General features: G+C 49.3%; 1 protein-coding gene across 4 annotated transcripts in view; it reads right to left on the minus strand.

Annotated features, from left to right (window-relative positions):
- The window catches only part of LOC118234116 (nuclear receptor coactivator 2-like), a 38069-nt gene that overhangs the window by 6476 nt on the left and 12528 nt on the right, over positions 1-19065 (minus strand). For 3 of the 4 annotated variants that reach the window (XM_035430461.1, XM_035430459.1, XM_035430460.1), the window contains exons 2-15: positions 13016-13085; positions 11942-12049; positions 11414-11586; positions 9115-9218; positions 8548-8725; positions 8013-8216; positions 7776-7880; positions 7491-7631; positions 6702-6849; positions 4457-5504; positions 1575-1824; positions 1042-1248; positions 455-578; positions 208-349 (exon numbers count right to left, since the gene is read on the minus strand). In XM_035430461.1, the coding sequence (XP_035286352.1) occupies positions 208-349; positions 455-578; positions 1042-1248; positions 1575-1824; positions 4457-5504; positions 6702-6849; positions 7491-7631; positions 7776-7880; positions 8013-8216; positions 8548-8725; positions 9115-9218; positions 11414-11586; positions 11942-12030 (2913 nt within the window). In that variant the 5' untranslated portion in view covers positions 12031-12049; positions 13016-13085. Of the gene's footprint in view, positions 1-207; positions 350-454; positions 579-1041; positions 1249-1574; positions 1825-4456; positions 5505-6701; positions 6850-7490; positions 7632-7775; positions 7881-8012; positions 8217-8547; positions 8726-9114; positions 9219-11413; positions 11587-11941; positions 12050-13015; positions 13086-14055; positions 14451-19065 lie in introns of those variants that run through there. The other variant, XM_035430463.1, reaches the window with a different exon arrangement.

Here is a 19065-nt window from a genome sequence, read left to right on the forward strand (position 1 = left end):
GGTGTGGAGATTACCCAGCTCTCATAAGGCACCAGGGCAGGTGTGGAGATTACCCGGCTCTTATAAAGCACCAGGGCAGGTGTGGAGATTACCCGGCTCTCATAAGGCACCAGGGCAGGTGTGGAGATTACCCAGCTCTCATAAGGCACCGGGGCAGGTGTGGAGATTGCCCGGCTCTCATAAGGCATCGGGGCAGGTGAGGCTCACCATGGTGGGGACGATGCCCAGGGCGCGGTCGATCTCCTCCAAGCCGTCAAAATCCTTCAGCGCCGAGTAGAGCTGATTCAGCAGAGCCCCCTCGTCTGGAGGTTCAGGGGGACATGGTGCATTCTCCAGGTGGCTGAAGTGCCTGCACGAACACAGAGAACATCAGCAACACGCGGGGCCTTGCTGACAAACAGGGACACACACCCTGTCACTGCCGCTGTGGGAGGGCTCAAGTGTGGTGCCTTACCTTCCCTGGGCCCCAAAGGCGTGCTGGTCCATGGGCATCATTTGGTCAGGCCACGGTGCCGTCTGATTGGGCGGTGCTTGCTGCTGGGTGACTTGAGACCCGCCCAACCCCAGGTGCAGTGGAGCTGCATTTGGGAGAGGTCATAATCACACTCCTGGTCCAACTCCTGGTCATGTGACCTGGTCATAGTTACTGTGATAACATGACTGTGAAACTGATGGCACAAAATCTGGTTTGGATGGTTTGGACCAGATTTATCAAACAATGGGTTCACATAAAAATCATGTAAAAATGTATTCTGTTGAATAAGTTTGATTTAAATAGCTTATTTTCAGAACTGTTGCCATTTGTTATAGAACAAGAAATACACATATATAGATAGATATATATATATATATATGAAGGATGTGTAAAGCATTTGTGTTTAAACTGAAGTTTTATGAATAAAACTCTGTTGCTAAAACCCCCCCTACACAGCAATTGGAAGCTTCCACTCCATCTCCATGGCAACACTGTGACAGTGAGGGCACAGTTTGCTGTGTTGTGGCTCCACCCCCCGTGAGGTCACATGAGGCTTCAGGTCTCACCGTTTCTAACCATCTGTGAGGGCAGCATCTGCCTGGGTCCCGGCTGGCCGCTCTGCCTCATGGGAACTTGACCGACCTGTCCGGGCCCCGCCCCCTGTTGCAGGAGCTGGTTGCCCATACCGGCCATGGCGGGGTTGGGGGCAGACCCGGGCATGCCCCATTGCTCGTGCTGCATGCCCAATCGAGAAGGGGGCCCACTGAGCATCCCTGCAGGAGAGAGGGCCAGCCTGTGATGAAAGCACACTCTCCCTTCACTGCCCCCCCCCCAATACTGTGTCTGTGTGCATCTGGATACATGTGCACGAGTGCAGGTATGTGTACATATGATATAGTGTATGATGCATGTGTTAATGCACAAATGTATGTGTTTATGTGTGTGAATGCAAATAGAGTGTCACTAGTTCGCACTTCATGAATGAGCTCTGCAGCATGTCTGCGCAGCTGTAAGTACACAAGCACTGTAGCTGCAGTTGAGTCACGGTGTTCTGTATCCACTGGGCTCTCTGGTCTGTGTCACAGACACCCTGACTCACCTGCGTTGCCCATGTTGGTCTGGTTGGCCATCGGGCTGTGATTTCCCATCATGCCCTGCTGCTGCATGGTGGCGTAGGGGCTGCTGTTCCTGAGAGGGGGGAAAGGTCTGGGCGAGGCCTGGGTTGGGACACTCGTGTCCAGGGATAAGCTGCGTCCCGCGGTCGCCTTTACTGGCTGGCCCGTCCTGGGAACACTGCTGCCCGAGAGCGCCCTCTGCTGGCGGGAGGTCGGACCAGGCTCACTGCCCATCTGCAGGGCGGGAAGAGAGACAGGCCACACCCCAGAGGTTAGTTCTGATTGGCTGCTCTAAAGGCTGCTGTCCAGCTCAGAAGACTGTGAAGACACATGACAGCATGCATGCATGCACTCTTAAACACATGTACACTGAAGCACACACCCAAACAATCGCAGAAAATTGATGAAATCTTTTTTTGTCCCCAGATAGAAAAATGCCTAGCACAGAGAAGATTTCATGCTACTTAACTCAAAAGGAGATTATCTTAACTTAAAATATTTGAGTAAAGAATGTTTGGCAAGGCAAAGGTGTGATCTTAATTAAAATATTACATTCATGCTTATCAGAGCAAACCGGGCCTCAGGCAGCTTGACAGACGCAGCATTGCTAATTACCACCAGGGGGCACAAAAACAAAGTGCTTTAATGTGCAGCGAGAACCAGAGCTGATATGAAACAGTAATGAGTTCATGGGTGATGCAAGGCCGCCGTCACTGACAAAATAATTTACTGCTTCTCTTCTATTTCAGTGGAAGGTTCACAGTCATTTACCTCTTACAGCTGAGTGGCAAAATTCTTTCTCTATTATACTTAACTATTTGAATTCCCCCACATGCTCAATTCATTTTCATTTGGAATGTCCAATCCCACCCGAATTCGGAATTTCCCATTCGGAAACTATGTACAAGCGTGCTGCTAATATACGGCCCCTGCTGCCGGCTCGGGAGAGAGAAGGCAAACCGCGGTTCTCCTCCAAAACACATGGCCCGCTGCTTCTTTTCACACCGCAGCTGCAAGCCGTGCATACGCAGACCTGGGGTGGAGGATACCCACTCATACGCGCGTGCAGACAAAGCTAGCCGCGGGTGCCCAGATGGCCAGCAGGAGGCGCTACACCAATAAACAGTGCTATATCGCTACCAACTGCATTCACCCCGTGTCCCTGAGTGACACAATGGCAGTTATGCTCCGCTCCTGGTTGGCATGTGTCGGATTTCACGGAGGTGCTCACTCATGCCTTGCAGGTGGCACTTCTACTGCGTGAGCTACCCAGCAGCCCCATATACTCATTCTTAATATAAAACCTGTGCACTAACTCATTTTTTTTTGTCATTAGAGCAAATGCAATGTAATTCATTTTGGGCAGAAGATCAGATTGCCAGGCTAAGTAATATTTAACTTCTTACTGCAGGTTTGAGGACATTGCTTGCTGTACATTCAGACAGTGAGGCCATTTCTGTACGGTGGTAAAGTATCATACTTCATAACATGGGCTGTATCAGGAGGGAATAAAAAAGGCTTTTCCACTGAGGACAGGTGCTTTAGACCACATGGGCAGAGGGGGCTAGGGAGGGGTACCAAGGGCCCCTAATCTGTGCCCAGCTGGCACTTGCTGCTTTTCTCCACCGCAACATCTCATCATCCAGGCCTCATTCCTTCTGCCACGCCCGCGAGCCGGCCGCCAAGCCCGCCAAACCTGCCGAACCCAGCTCAGACACCGCCCCGCCCGGCCAAGCCATTTCACCGCCGCTCTCATCTCACCGCCTGTCCTTCCGTCTCTCACCTCGCCGCCTTTCCTTCCGTCTCCTGGCGCTGTGAGAACGGGGGGGGGGGGCCTCGTACCCGCCCACCTCATTAGAATTCCCTCCCACATCCACGGACATCCGCCAAAGTCATTTATGCCGCTCGCTTTCGGCAGGTAGCGCCAGTGCGGTTTAATAAAAACCCGAGCCGCCACGGGCAGAGGGAACGGCGCGTTCCGCGAAATGCCTCTGTGACATCACCAGCACCGCCGATGCCTCCCCTCTCAATCAGCTGCCACCTCTTCGCCCGAGAATTCAGAGAATTCCCCGCGCGGCGGCCGGGCGCTATCTGTCCCAACACGCCGCAAATTCTAATCAACCGGTAATTCCTCCCCACGCCCCAGAACCGCGACGGCAACATTCATCTGACGCGTGGCCCGAGGTTCAGCAGAAAACGCTGCGCGCGAGAAAGAAAAAACAGAAGAAAAGACCACCGATTCCGTGAAGAAAAAGCGTTTTTGTGCGCGTGGTGCTTCCTGCTCGACTCCCGCAGTTGACACACGAGAGGAATGGCATTCTAAATACTGCGCAGAAAAGGGCACGGAACAATCCGGTAATCAATCACGGCCATTTAAACCGGTATGGCATGCGTCCCTGTAACGAAGCCTGCAAAATAAGCCGAGCCTGAAATCTGCTTTGCAAACTTGGCATACACGAACTGACAAGTGGCTTAATTGAATGACTCCCGAGTAGAGATTTAAAAAAACGAAACAAAGCAAACCTGCCCTCTGGAACACGTCCAATTATTACTGCACGAAAAATGTCTAATAGGTCACGGGAATGTGAAATATCAGGTTATGCAAATGTCAGGTAGGACAGCGCTTTTAAGATCCAAGACGCTGTCATTGTAAGGAATGGACTTCAAAATGTAATGTTCGGCAAATGTTCTGTATGCCAGATTAAAATGAGATACAGTACGTGCACAGTACAGTGCATCATGCCAGCGTATTATGTATGCATTGTGTCACAGATTTTACGAGCTGGATCATATCAGACATTCTCACAGTCCTGTGCCATAACACTAGCTTCCGCAGACGACAGCAGCAGACTGAGGTGAGGCTCACCTGTTGCGGTCGGTCGTGGCCGCAGACGCGGTCGCGGTCGTGCTTCTCCGCGCTCGCGGTCTCCGCCCCGCCGGGCTTCTCGTCCCCCGGCTCGGCCTTGGCGCCCGTCTCCGGCCCGGGGTTCTCGTCGCTGTCCAGCAGGTGGCGCAGCAGCACGTTGTCCTTCTTCTTGGGGCTGGCGGGCTCCTGCTTGGGGGCGGCGCCGGGGCCCGGCTCCTTGCCCGTGGCCTCGGCGGTGATCTTGGCCAGGTCCACGGGCGAGGTGCTGTTCTGCAGGAGCATGTGCAGGATCTTGTGCTTCTCTTTGAGGGAGGCCCCGTGGCTCGTGCTGGAGGGGGCGGGGACGGGGACGGGCGCGGCCAGGTCCACCTGCTCCGTCTTGGTGGTCAGCAGCTGCAGCAGCTTGGTGTGGCCCTTGCTGTTGAGGAGCGGGTTGTGGGCGTCGCCCTGGTGCCCTGCTCCCGCCTCCTTGTCCCTCTGCTGGGCGGAGGCGGGGGCGGGGGCGGGACTGGGGGTGTCGGGCTTGCTCGGCCAGTGGGGCGAGGCGGTGTTGCGGGGCGAGCTCTGCGTGTGGAGCGTCTCCGTGGCGACGGCGTGACCCTTGCTGAGGGCCTGCAGGGCGGTGAGCGAGCTGCTGGAGTAGCTGTGGGACTCCGCCCCCCCGCACACCCCGCCGGGGGAGAACTGGGCCGAGGGAGTGCCCGGGCTGGGGTGGAGCCGAGGGGAGAGCATGGGCGAGAGGGCGGGGCTGCTCCGGGACGGGCTGCTGGTTTTCAGCGCATAGTTACCGCCAGGAGGGGCGTGGTTCACCAGGCCCTGGCACCCCAGCCTGCCCCCCTGAGCCTGCCCCTGCCCCTGTCCCTGCCCCTGTCCCACCAGCTGTTCCCTTGAGACACCCACACTGCCCGGGACGTCTGTGCGGCTGCCGGGGGGCCCGTCCTGGGCTTGCGTCCCTGTACCGGCTCCACCCTGGACAGGGGGCGTCGTGCAGGAGCCCAAAATCATGCCTTTCCCAGCCCCCTGGGCCATCCCACTGACGGCCGTTTCCCTGGAGACGGGCAAACACACACACACAAACACACACGCACGATGAGCAGGTGGAAACTCCAGGTCATACTAGCATAACACAGCTGAGGTCCAGTCTTCTTAATTTAATCTAACATAAAAAGCACTATTTGCATTAAAGCAATTTCGGTTATGAGCAAAGGCTGTTTGTTGTCTCGCAGACGTGAATGACGATGCCATTAAATGGCAGTGTTGGGGACTCCGTGGTCTGCAGAGGAACCGAGCCGCATACCAGCGAGGCGTGCTAACGTCTGCCCTGTCCAATGTGTTTCTGCGTTTCCCACGCTGGGGAAAATCTCACATCGCTGTGGGACACAGGCCCCTTCATCCAAGGCCAGAACTCCGGCAGAATTCTGAGCGTCCATGGAAGCGGACGGCTCAGAACGCGGCTTTGTGTTCCCAATGCCGCTGACCGGTCCACGCAAGAAACCCGCCTCATTCCTGACCCCCCCAGCTCTGTCCCGCCGCCGCGGATGCTCTGGCCACACGAAAACGTGCCAGAGAAACAAAGGCGCCGTTGTCCGCCGCGACCCCGCCGTCGCTGGATCAGGGCCGTGAGTTTGACAATTCCTCCAGAAACAACACGCTGGCGGCTTATCCGCGGCTAGGCTAACACTGGCTGCATTGTTACCATCTCAGTCCGGCCGTGCTGTAGATCTCCCCCCCCGGTGCCTGACAGGAAGCATTCACTTTTGCTGTTTGCATGGCGGTGAACAGGGACCACTCTGGTGACTCTGGTCGGGAGTTGGAGTCCAATTCTGGTGGGGGGGTGGAGCCTGACTCTGGTGGAGGTTGAGTCTAACGTTGGACACATTTACCCCGCTCATCTATACTGCCAATTCAAGGATTTCTCGAGTCCCAGTACCCCAAATTCCATGACCTCAATATCCATGAAATTGAACACCTCCGTAGGATTCAAATTCAAATTCCCAATTCTAACATTCACAGCAGGATGTGGATTCTGATCCAGAAACAACCTCATAAAAAACATTAAGCTTTTCAGGATAATCGCCAAAATCTCAACCAAGCCTTCTGGCACTTTGAAACAAACTACTGTCATTTCGTTGAACTGTAAAACACTTTATCTCTTTTTTTCCTGAATTTTAAGACTGCCAAGGATTTTAAAGGAGCACGGGAATCTTTGGGGTGTGGGGTGTTGGGCGGGGCAGGGGGGCGGTACCTCTGAAGAACGTGCAGAGACAGGTACAGCTGGGGTTCTTTGGTGATGGGGGACCGCACCAGTTTGCTCTTGGTGTGAGCAGACACCATGGTACCGTCTGACAGGGAGAATCGATACACAGGACTGAAGGCATGTCCGTGTCTTAGGACTGAGAAAGTGTGAGAGGGAGAGAAAGAGAGAGGGAGGGAAAAAAGGAGGGAGAGAAAGGAAGAGACATTACAACTGTATTCTTAAAACCACACAAAAACAAAAAAATTAAGAAAACACTGCACACTCACTTGCATCAATAAATCCACTAAATCCATTCTCCAATCCTCTCAGGTTATTCAATATACTACACAGCCTAAACGTGTGGTTTATCATCCTTTTGTTTGTGGAATACAAAGTGGGAGATGAGAAAGATGGGGAGGGTGTCTAGACTATAGAGTGCAATAGGGGCAGGGAGAGAGTGTGACTCAGTGTTCCTGACTCGCTGATTAACCAAAGTAAATAAATAAATTGATGCCTCTCCACTGCAAAAGCGATATTATTGCACTTGGACCTAGAATGTACCTGGATGTACAATCAAATCCAACGGATACACAAGCACTCCTTTAATATGAACTCATGACCTTAATAAAGCTAATGTTAAGGCAGTATCTTCTTTCAGCTCCATCCAATTCCCCACTCAATTTTATGTGTGCTGACACACATGCAGACTAACAAGTCACATTGCACAGACATGAACATGTATAGTATTAGGGGAAAAAAAACATGGACCAAAATGTCCCAGAATGCATCAGGACTGACCCTCTTGCTGGTGGCGTTTGGCGAAGGACATTTCCCCGTCGCTCTGCAGGTGGAACCTCTGGATGCAGCGCCGGACCAGGTCCTCCCACCCCGGCTTCATGGACGCTCTCAGCTGGCTGGTGTCCAGAGACGTGATCTTACCTGCGGGGACCCGAGAGAGACAGAGGAACAGAACTTATGAGGACCAGAGGGGCCAGGCTCTCTTCTGTGTGGACATTCTCACAACACAAACACACACACACACACACACACACACACACACTCCGGCAGGCTTGCGAAGGTTACCTTGCAGGTCTTGCCGGGTGGTGAAACTCTCCTGAGCTGGTGGACAGGCGGGCCTGTCCTTCGGGGGCATACGTCGCGCCACAAAGATCAGACAGGACTGCAGATCTGCACACACGAGAAACAACCGTGTCATCAGCCTGGCAACATGTCTGAGGCCTTACCGTGAGCCGGTAACCCATGGCAATGCCCAAAGGGAAACTCCGGGTGAGGCTGGGTTTTCAGGTCCCTAGTTCTCACCTTCTCCATCCTCCTTGATGGACTTTGGTTCCGACACGGCAAAGCACTGCATGGTCTCATACTTCTGCTGGGGCTGCTGGTCGGGGGCCTGGGGATTGGTGGGAGACCTCTCGCCAAACTGGCTCTGGGATTTCACCAGCATACGGCAGGTAAAGGTGTGGCTGCTCCTGTTAGAAGGGTCGCTGGACCAGGGGACGCCGTTCACTGCAGACATGGGGCAAAAGAGTGGCAAGTGTCACCAATCTGAAAACTACCGAAGGCCAGGCTAAACTTACGCATTCACAGCCTGGCCATCGGACCCGACACTGGACCATGGGGCACACCGACACAATAAAACACTGTCTTACCAGGATGGCCAGACAGCAGCCCAAAATAACATGGTTTCTCATTGACAGTCCTCGACATCTGTTAATTATTTCCAGCTACAGACATGTACACACTAAAAAAAAACCTTCAGCGCCATGATCTGCCAGACACCGTGTCTGCTGCAGAGAACGGGACTGTTTGCGTTAGAGTGGTTTAGCCGGCCACTCACCCAAGGCCTTAGGCAGCAGGTTCCTGATGAACTCAGCGTGGTCGCCCACGTGCAAGACGCTGTACACACTGGTGCTCATCAGCTCCTCCTGGTGGTAGCGCAGGTACTGTGTGACGTTCTCTGACACGTACACAATGTTCCCCTCCATGTTCACCACAAAGAGGAACCCGTCCAGCGCCTAAGCAAGACACACACAAAAGCAAACACGTTGACCCAAGCGTGTGCAAATACAAACCATACAAATAACACTTAAATATATATATAGTGGTTTGAGCCAGTCCTGTTGTCATAGTAGTTTGAGCCAGTGCTGTTGTCATCATAAGGGTGGATCTCAATGTACAAACCTTCTGCAATAAAACCTGGGCCAGCTCAAACTGGTGTGCATTAGGATCGTTATTTTCATCCCCACGCACACGCACATACACACACATACATACATACACACACGTACACACACACTTGCACACACGCACACGCATGCACATGCACGCACGCACACACACACGCACGCGCAAACACAGGCACACACACGCACGGTACAGAAACGCATAGTATGGGCCTCCCCACCTCTAACATCATGGGCCCCAGGTCATCTTTGTCAATGACACTCTGGCCTGTAGAGGAGACGTCAGATTTCTGTACCTCCCCTGCGCTGGCTGAGGTAGCTTTTTCTGAGCGGGGGGACAGGAAGGGCGGGAGGGAGGAGAGAGGAGATTAGATAGCAGCCCCACTCAACCGAAACGTCAACAGAAATGCAAAAAGCACGCGTGTGGGTGATGTTCAGTTGCTGCGGGATTTTTAGACCACACCCCTGCGGTCGCCCAATAAATCACACTTTTACAATCCTCCGCCAGAATGTGCCCACAGTCATAGTTTGCGAGAGAACACACTTGCTCTCGGGAGCTCGAGCCCTTAAGCATAACATAAACCGTTTGCAATTCTTCACGGTTTACACAGTGTGACGTTCATCGCACCGTGCGGCTAAACATTTCTACTTCACGCGACAGAGATATCGGTGAGGGAAACTGTGCCATTTGGGGGCGGTGGTCCAAACAGATGGGAGACGGACCGTCGTGGCCGCAGCTACTTGCACTCAGCATTGTGTGCAAAAAAGGCCCTCTTCAGGCAGCTGTGAGCTTTTTTTTTTTTTTTAATACAGGCCACAATCCTTTGTGATGGAAATAACTGCCCGCGACTTCCAAGCGGTAAACGTTTAACTCTGGGAACAGTAGAGCTTTTCAGCATCTTAAACTGACACAAAGGCCTTCTCGTGTACGGCGGCCCATTGTTTGACGGTGTTGCCATGGCGCTCGGCAAAGAACGCGGCTACGCCAGAGGTGAAAGGTCACCGCTGTTCGGCCCGTGTGACACCGCGCAGCTGCTGCGCTGGAGGCAAAACAATAAGAGCTGTGGGGGGCGGGGGGCACACACACTCTTAAAACACACCAGAGTCCCCAAAAATGGACTTGCTAATGCTGTTCAACAACACCTATTTACAAGTGATGAAAAAGTTATTTTTAACACTATGTTGCATGTTTTCCTTTGTAAAAAAAATTATACCATTTACACCATTGATTTCCTTTGCCGACTCTCTTGTCCAGGGAAACAGAATTTCAGCTGTTTATACAGCAGGGTATCTAGTTAATCAGTACAGATTAAATGCCTAGCTAAAGGGTACAAAAGCAATGCCCTGTGCAGGCTTTGAACCAGCAACCTTCTGATTACAGGCAAACTCTATTTGACAGAATGTTGCCAAATAAGAGTGCAGGTTATCCTCACAGCCAGGACAGCCATAACCGCTCAACCCGTCACACACAACAGCACACAGACGACTCATCTCAAACTTCCTGTCTCCTCCTTCCTGGACCTGTATTATGAAAACAAGCGACTTGCTGCCATATCAACAAAGGTTTCTGGGAAGCAGACATACTTTACTTACGTACGTTACTTGCCTACTGTGTCATGGCAAATATCTAAGGTATGTCCCTGCATTGCACATAAAACCCTGTACAACCCTGTTTCAATTCAGTCACTTAACAAGACAAATGAAAAACTGGAAAAAGTGACAGATCTTGTAGAACTGGGGGGAAGCCTTACATTACCAGCAGCTTCATCTACCTCACAGATACGTGGCGGGCCCCTCAGATTGATCAAACAGCACTCAGGCCTGGGCGTGGGGCCAGTCGGCTGCAGGTGCGATACCCAGGTGGGCCACCGCTGTAGTAACCTTGAGCAAAGTGCTTAGCTCGAACTGCTTCCGTAAAGTAAATATCCAGCTGTATAAGGATGGATAAGTGAAACTAAAGCTATGCTCGTCTGCCTGGATGAGACCATCTGGCAGTAAAAACAACAAAACAATAACACATCGGCTTTTAAGGAGCCGAAGGAATAATTCTCTGGTTTTTCTCCAAATCGGCTCTATTTTTTTTAATTACCTCAGGAAAATGGCCATTGTTGACCAATATTTGTGTAACAACCCACCTGTAAATGCAGCTGGATGAAAACAAAGAGTGACAGACTTATTGAGTGATTGATTCATTAACTGATTCAGCTGAGTGAGCTGTTTAATTGTGACACAAAGCCATAATGAATCACAGAAAGCATTCTGGAGAATAGGAAAAATGGGAATATCAGCAGGTGGGGGATAGTGGGGCCACAGTAAGCACAGCATCAGCATGGTGGAAGGCCACATTTCCAAAGTAACTGCATTTAAGGTGTGATGCCTGGGGGTTGGCCACAACTGAGTGATATCACAGGGTTATGTCGGACACACATTACTGTACGTACCTAATAAAAACATCTCACCTTAAGAAATAAGGTCATGTGACCACAGGTTAACATTATGAAGCAAACCATTCTGCATTACCTTGTGCTTTAATCTGCTGAATCTGTTTCACAGTCTCCTTTAGGATTGCACATTTATCAGGCTTCACGTTGAAGTTGTCGATGTCGTTGAAGTTGGCGAAGATCAGCTCGGCCAGCTCTTGAATGTACTTGTTTTCTTGCTCGCGGTTTCGTCTGTCTGCGCATCGTTTGGGGCTGTGGAAATAGGGTAGTGCGCTCACCTAAGAGGATGCTGGGATATGTAGTCACAAAGCTTTTATGTAAAATGTTTCTTCAAAGGAAAGAAGAAGAGTACAGTGCAAATGGAGTTGGTGCTGAAATACACTGACCAAAATGTTAACATAATCAAAACTTTATTTAATAAATACCCTATTCATTAATAATTTGGGGACTGATGTGGATTTTAATTTAATGTGGTTTAAAGTCTCATTTGCTCTTATAGGTAAAGTGACTACTGCATAGTGAAAAATCCTTCAGCTCCAGAATCCAGCTCTATAGGCACTACACCCTGCACTACTCCTGGCTGTGGAGAAGGGGCGTGGCCCCTTACCTGGGGCCCAGGTGTTCGGCCACATCCTCCCTCCGCTTGCGGGACTCTGTCCTGGCAGGGTCAGAGATGCTGTCCCTCGAGATGCTCATCTTCACGGCATATCAGCTCCTGCGGGCACACATTCACACAGGGTTGCTGCTCTGCCTAAAAGCTACCCAGCCCGAGTAGCAAAGACCTCGCCTGGGTTCTTCCAAAACCAAGCCTGACACAGTACAGCAGCACTACCCAGCTCCAGGCCCTACAGTGTTTCCAGGTGTTCCCTTCAGCCATGCACCGCACCAGCTGCTTTCGCTAATTATTTTACCTCCATGGTTCCAGGAAGTAAGTTCCTGAGTGAAATCGTGTGGTGTAGCGAATACCTGAGATCCTGCAGCACGCAGAACCTGGAGTTGAGTAGCCCTGCAGTGCTCGCAAGCCAGCAGGCAAAATGGCAGAATTCTTACATTCCTGAGAACAGTTTTTACAGCATGAAACAGTGCCCCTCAGAAAGTACACCCATTCAATAAAATGCTATTAGCTGCAGAGCGATCAACAAAACAATTATTAAAGTTCTTGGTCCTGGAACTATAAGGAATGGAAGTTACTGTGATGTAGCGAATACCTGAGACCCCCCCCCTCCACCCGACCCATTCTGGTCACTTCTATCGTTTTACGGTGTAGCGGCTTAGCAGCCTGAAAATTTGTATAGACCATCACTGTACTGCTGGCCAGTTTCAGAAGATACTTTAACTTCCTATTTTGTTTAAATGTAAGATGGCTGACGACAGACATACAGCTTGGCGTTTGAGTGCAGCAGTGCTGCACAGAGGCTCAGGAACCAGACCAGGTTTGCATCCACAGGCAAATTTTTGCAGCTGTACCCTTCAGCCAAACATGCACAGGCTCAGTAGATCTCCCATTTTAACTAACGAGGTGTGCATAGCAGAGAGAGTCACTCTGTCTGAGACTCTCCGCTAATTGAAACAATTATGTAATAATTCAACAAATTCAAGACCAATTTCTGTAATCCCACAATGCACTGCTCTGACAGGAGTGGGTTAAGTGCCAGCTAGCAGTTACGTGAAATCGCATCACCTTTGCAGTAAAGGTAAGCCTTCAGGTCATCTCTTCCAGGTGCTCACCCGTTGGCCTCGTCCGCTTCTCTCTGTCACCGAGGAGACAGATGATGTCACTCATACTGAAGCAATGAGCATTCCTCAAGCACCTAATTACATCACAAATGTACGCATCATAGCTCAGAGTTGAGCAACTGGGAAGGACTTTTCTTCCCAAAATTGCCACAAAAAAATCCATCCTCCATCCTTGGATAAAAGCAATGGCCAATTACGCATCATCCAACTGTCAAGACCTTCTTCAGGGTTTTGTGGTGCATTACTGTACATCAAACCAGTGGCTTAAGTAGATGTCTCCACAGGTTCTCAGGGGGCTGCAGGTTCGCTTCCCATATGTAAAAAGGAACACAAGCTAATTTGATCCATTATTCGATACAGAGCTATGTCTCCACATGGGAGCTTTATTATCATTTTACAGTGTGTTTATAAGCTGCCCTGTCTCTGACCTAAAGATAAGCTTTCACTTAAAATCCAACCACATTTCTGACTGGCAATTAATGTCCAAATGTAACAGCAAACACTGCTACTAATCACAGCGTTTTATAGCAGCACTTCATAACATACAGCAGTTTCCATTCAGAGCAAAGATTCTCAAAACCAAAGACATTCTCAGTATTTTCTTGTTTTTGCATTCCAGAAAATGGGGGGAAAAAATAGCACAATGGGCTCCAATTCCCAAACTGACAGCGGTTCAAGGTGACCCAGGCTCAATATCATTTTTACACTCGTTCACTCCCTAATTCAGGAGGGGGGCAAAGAAGGGGAATGAGAAAAAGCAAAGAAATAAAGGATGGCTTGTTAAAATGGGTGTTGGGTAACATCTGTCAGTGGTTTCTGGAATATGGACAGCATGTGTGGAGGAAGGGGAGTTAGCGTGGGGGAATGCTGGGAGAGGAGGGAGGGGTGTGTGTGTGTGTGTGTGCGCGCGAGCGTCTGTTTGTCAGGTGATCACGTGACAGGCTGCACTCTTGGTCACCGTGCACTCGATGGCTCCCGCCGTACCTGCTGGAGGAGGGGCGGAGGGCAGTGCCACTGTCAGCCGACCAATCACAGGCGTCCGTTCGCCCGTCTGTAAGCTGCAACTCCTGCTCAGCGCCCCCTCCACACATCGGAGGCTCCTCAAAATAGAGTCGCGCATTTTGCTGATTTTAACATTTTATTTTTGGAAAAAAAAAAAGAAATGCTTGAAGTGGAACCATTTTTCATGTTAGCTGAGGGGGAAGCAGAAGATAGACGGACCAGAATTGTTTCACTTATGCCGAAATGAGTGCTGATAGAAACTCTTCTGCTTTTGCAGAGGGTGACAGTCACAGTAGTTTGACTATGACCATCAACATAAAACTGATATTCATGTTCATATTCACTCTAGCTTTACAAATACACCATATGATCAAGTGTCACCCCTTAGACTGGGGCTGTTTTAATGGTTTGGGCTAGGTCCCGTCGTACCAGTGAAGGCAAATCTTCATGGTACAGCATGCAATCACATTCAACAGTTTGGGGGAAGGCCCTTTCCTGTTTCAGCATGACAATGCCCCCGGGCACACAGTAAAGTCCATATAGAAATTATTTTATGGAGAACGGTGTGGAAGAACTTGACTGGCACCCCATCCAATAGCATTTGGGATCAATCGGAAAGCCAACAGGCCCAATTTCCCAATCAGTGCCCGATCTCACTAATGCTCTTCTGGCTGAATGAAAGCAAATCCCTGCAGCAATGCTCCAACATCTAGAATAAAGCTTTCTTAGAATAGTGGAGGTTGTTATAGCAGCAAACGGTAGACCGACTCCATATTAATGCCCATAATTTTGGATTAAATGTTGGATGTCAGGTGTCCACATACTTTTGTCCTCGTAGTGTAGTCAGGTTTATTCTAATATGTGTCTCCCCTGTTGGACGCACATTGCATTTATGACTGATCACATTTTTCTTCTAATCAGAAATAAACAGTAGATTGGGAGATCTACTACCCCAAAAGAATGGGTATACCTTTTTTAAATTATTTTAAAATTTTGATCTTTACAAGAATTGGAACATAGTAATAACATTTATAAGGATTTTAAACATCAGAATGAAAGGCCACTAATAACAGATACTGAGGAAGATCGAGAGGGGAGGAGAGAGACAGGCAAAGTGGGAGAGAGAGAGAGAAAGGGGGCAGGGGTAGAGACAGAAAGAGAAAGAGAGAGAGGGCATAAGTTTCAATAGTAAAAAATGTAGGAAAACATAAAGGCAGGGTCGTCTCAGAAAGTTAATTTGACGCTTAAAGAGGAATTTGCACTGCATGGCTACAAATGTCCCAGATACCACTTCCACCTGGACCAAAATCCGAGCTTGAATATTTTATTATTATAATAACAATTATTATTATAATTATTATTATTAAAAACCTTATTCAGTACAGGCCATTTTGTGAAGCTGTGGGGGAGATTCAGTGGAGGTATCAGCATCGTTTCACTTCTGTTACCAATTTGCAAGAGCACAAAAATATTTACAGAATAACAACAATCACTAATAAAATGTTTCGTTTTGTTTTCTCCTGTGCCTCAAATTAACAAGATCAATATGATAATATTTGTATGACTGGACTGCATTCCTGGAAACCACTGTTGTGCATTGTTGTGCATAACTGCAGCTAAAATGATGCCTCATCAGAATCGCCAAGTCCACCTAACAAGTGCTCAGGACCGGCCGTGGCTAACCTCTTCTGCTTCTCCCTGTGGGTTACTTTTTCTAATGGTTAGCTAGCTTAGACCACCGTTCACGAGGAAAATACTTTCACTACAACTCCAAAAGTTTATTTGCGCTCGCAGTAACTCCTGCGGCCCTATCGCTTACAAACCATAAAACACCAGCCCTTTTTCCCAGAATGCATTACAAATACCCCAGTTTCTCCGAGAGGATTCAAGGTCTGGAGAACACTCCTTCTCAGCTCTGTGCTACCTCCAGAATTCCAGATCCGGCACAAGCTCGGCATTCGGGAACACGGAGTTCTGAGCTCTTAAATAAAAAATAAAAAAAAAGAGCAAGCGTGGAATAGTAGAACTTAATAGCGGTTTCCCGCAGCAACGGAGACGTTTATGTGGGCAGGCCTTCAAAGGCCCAGAGTACTTTAATTCCCGCTCTCTGCCATTGATCTGCAGGAAGCACACCACAGAGCCGCACAATAAGGTGGAGCCAGACTCGGTCACACGCGACTCCGTCTCCCCGCACACGGACGCACACGGACGCCCGCGCGCGGCGGGTCAAACTCACACGCTGACACCCCTCGATCAATGAACCCTCCCCATATTACCATCAGAGGTAAGCTGCAAGTCCATCAAGGTCTTTTATCCTTGAAGTATTGCACGCCCTTTGCATACTACACTTCAGTTCTGCTGGACTTCTATTAAAGCCAATCAGCATCACCGCTCATTGCTTTTGACTAGTAAATTACCAGAATGTCCAGTATGGGATTCAACCCAGCAACCTTCTGGTAAAGTGCCCAGTTCCATAAGCCTTGTTTTCACACAGCAAGAGACTTTCACAGTACGCCACTGGGCCTGCTGTTCATCATGAAACATGTTTTCAAATACTTTCAGACAGCAGGATAGAGTTTTCTTTATGGCTGTGTTCCTCGTACTCACGCACTGACTGAGATGCAACTGATACTGCAGTAAACAAGATTTGCCACAAGAGGGAGTCACACCCAGTGAACAGTGCCTTTTCACAGTACGTGCAGTTGCACCAAGCTCTGCTCATTCTTTGAAATACTACTTTTTATCTCCAAGATTTTGGAGATATTTTAACACATATTTCGTTTAAATGTTTCACATTTATCTCCTGGAAGCCAAAAGTAAAAAAGAGAAACTGGAAAAAATATGTCTTCAAGGGAAGAGAGGTACAGAACATCTTGCACAGCGCTGTATACAAACACTGTATAGACAGCACACATATTGATGCACACTGAGTCATGAAACACACACAGTGCATACAAACACTGCATGTAACCAGCACGCACACACACGTGCACACACACACTCACAGTCAAACAGAAACCTTAAAGTGTACACATACATACATACATACTAAATTTGCATATGAAATTCATACAAGCAACAGACATAGCATAAAAACAATAGGCTGTAAACACTATGCATGGTTACATACACTCATACACACAAAAATCACACATACACAGTATAAAGACACCACAGTGAATAAATACATTTGGCATGTATGCGCAATCACACATACAGACACACATTATATACACAGTGCACGCACACACACACGCGCGCACATACACAGACAGAGAGACATTGTATGCGCGCGCACATGCATGCAGGGAACAGTTATATAATGGTGTGTACTGAAGTGTCAGTCCCACCCCTGCTTCTCTCTCTCTCTCTCTCTCTCTCCCCCCTCTCTCCCTCTCTTCCCCTCTCTACCCCTCTCCCTCTCCCTCTCCCTCTCCCTCCCTCCCTCTCCCTCTCTCTCTCTCTCTCTCTTTCTCAGCTGTACCAAAGTCGCTCAACCTTTCTGTGACCTCTGCAACCCCCTCCCCCCCCCACCTCCCAGGAACACAGTGAACCCAGGGACCTCCTCCTACAGGAAAAACATACCATCTCAGCTTTAGCTCAGGTTAGCATATCACCATAGCAATAGAACTGCGCGCTGCTAATGAATAACAACATCAATACCCCTTCCAACACTAATGATGACATATTTAAACACCACACGCAGGTACCGTTCCATGCTGCTAAAGGCTAAAAGTAGTCATTTAGGTTCCAGATAGCATTCAAGAGCAGCAGAAACTTCCTGGCTGCAGAAGCAACAGAGCAGCCTTTTATACAGTGATAATGTCCTCCAGTCCAGCATCCAGTCCGGACCGTGCTGACTGTTGCTGGCAGTCCTGCAGAGACACATTACTGGGCCCAGATATGACCTGGGAGGGAGGGCTCCAGTTGGTAGGAATTCCCCTGACTCATCGCTAGCAAGCCAGAACTGAACTGTGACGCCATTTTTCCTCGTTAGCCAACCAGGCTCACGCATACATTTATATATATATATATATATATATATATATATATATAGGCTACATACCTGCTCCCATTTCTCTCACTTCGCTAATAATGAATAATTGTTGAATGTATAGTTAATCTATAACTTGCGAATGAATCAAATGAGACTGTAACCAGCCATAAATCAGACTGCTGACTCGCTGCCTGGAAGTCTAACTAATATGGCTTGCTTTGGCACCGTGCCTTTCTAATGTTTGCTCTGATAGTGTGTCATAATATGCGTGTAACACCAAGCACAAATGTAGTGGTCCCAGTGGATTAATATTTGATAATTTCACTGAACTCTAATTTCATCTCGATGAACTCCGCAGTCAGGGATTCCGTGACTCCTGGCATAAATACAACTTCTTCCACTGAGAGCGACGCGTTTTGATTGGCTTACACAGGCGACTCACAGCACAGCGGCAGCATCACCCATTACGACGGGTCATGAGGTCTCCCAATATCTCCGGCAATGCGTGGGGCAACCGCGCCGAATGAGTCACAAGGCATTTCTGGCCACTGCAAAAACTCTGGCACTGGAGCACTCCCCACTAGTACCCCACAGCTCTGACACAACATCGAGGTGAATGCTACCCCCTGGATCGCACCTCCTTTGCCGTAAATCTTCATTTGCATGTGGGGGGGGGGGGGGGGGGGGGGGGGTTTCAGTCAGAACGGCTACTGACCACCAGTCGCCAGATAACTTTATTTACTACGGTCTGACCCACGTTTTTTTTTTTGTTTTTGTCATCGCCATGGGAACAGAGGCACCGAATTGAGTAAAATTAACTGAGAAAAGAATGCAAGCTGAAAATAGGAAAAGAAATTTCTCCAGACAAGGAGCACGGTTTTTAAAAACAAAAACAGGGACTAAAGAGGAAGTAAAAACGAGGCGCTTTCACGAGAAAACCGGACACCGTGGTGACGCAGTCGCCCCCGGTTACGGGTTTAAAGCGAGGAGCAGAA

The sequence above is a fragment of the Anguilla anguilla genome, chromosome 8 (genome assembly GCF_013347855.1).
Source record: "Anguilla anguilla isolate fAngAng1 chromosome 8, fAngAng1.pri, whole genome shotgun sequence".
NCBI classification, from domain to species: domain Eukaryota; kingdom Metazoa; phylum Chordata; class Actinopteri; order Anguilliformes; family Anguillidae; genus Anguilla; species Anguilla anguilla.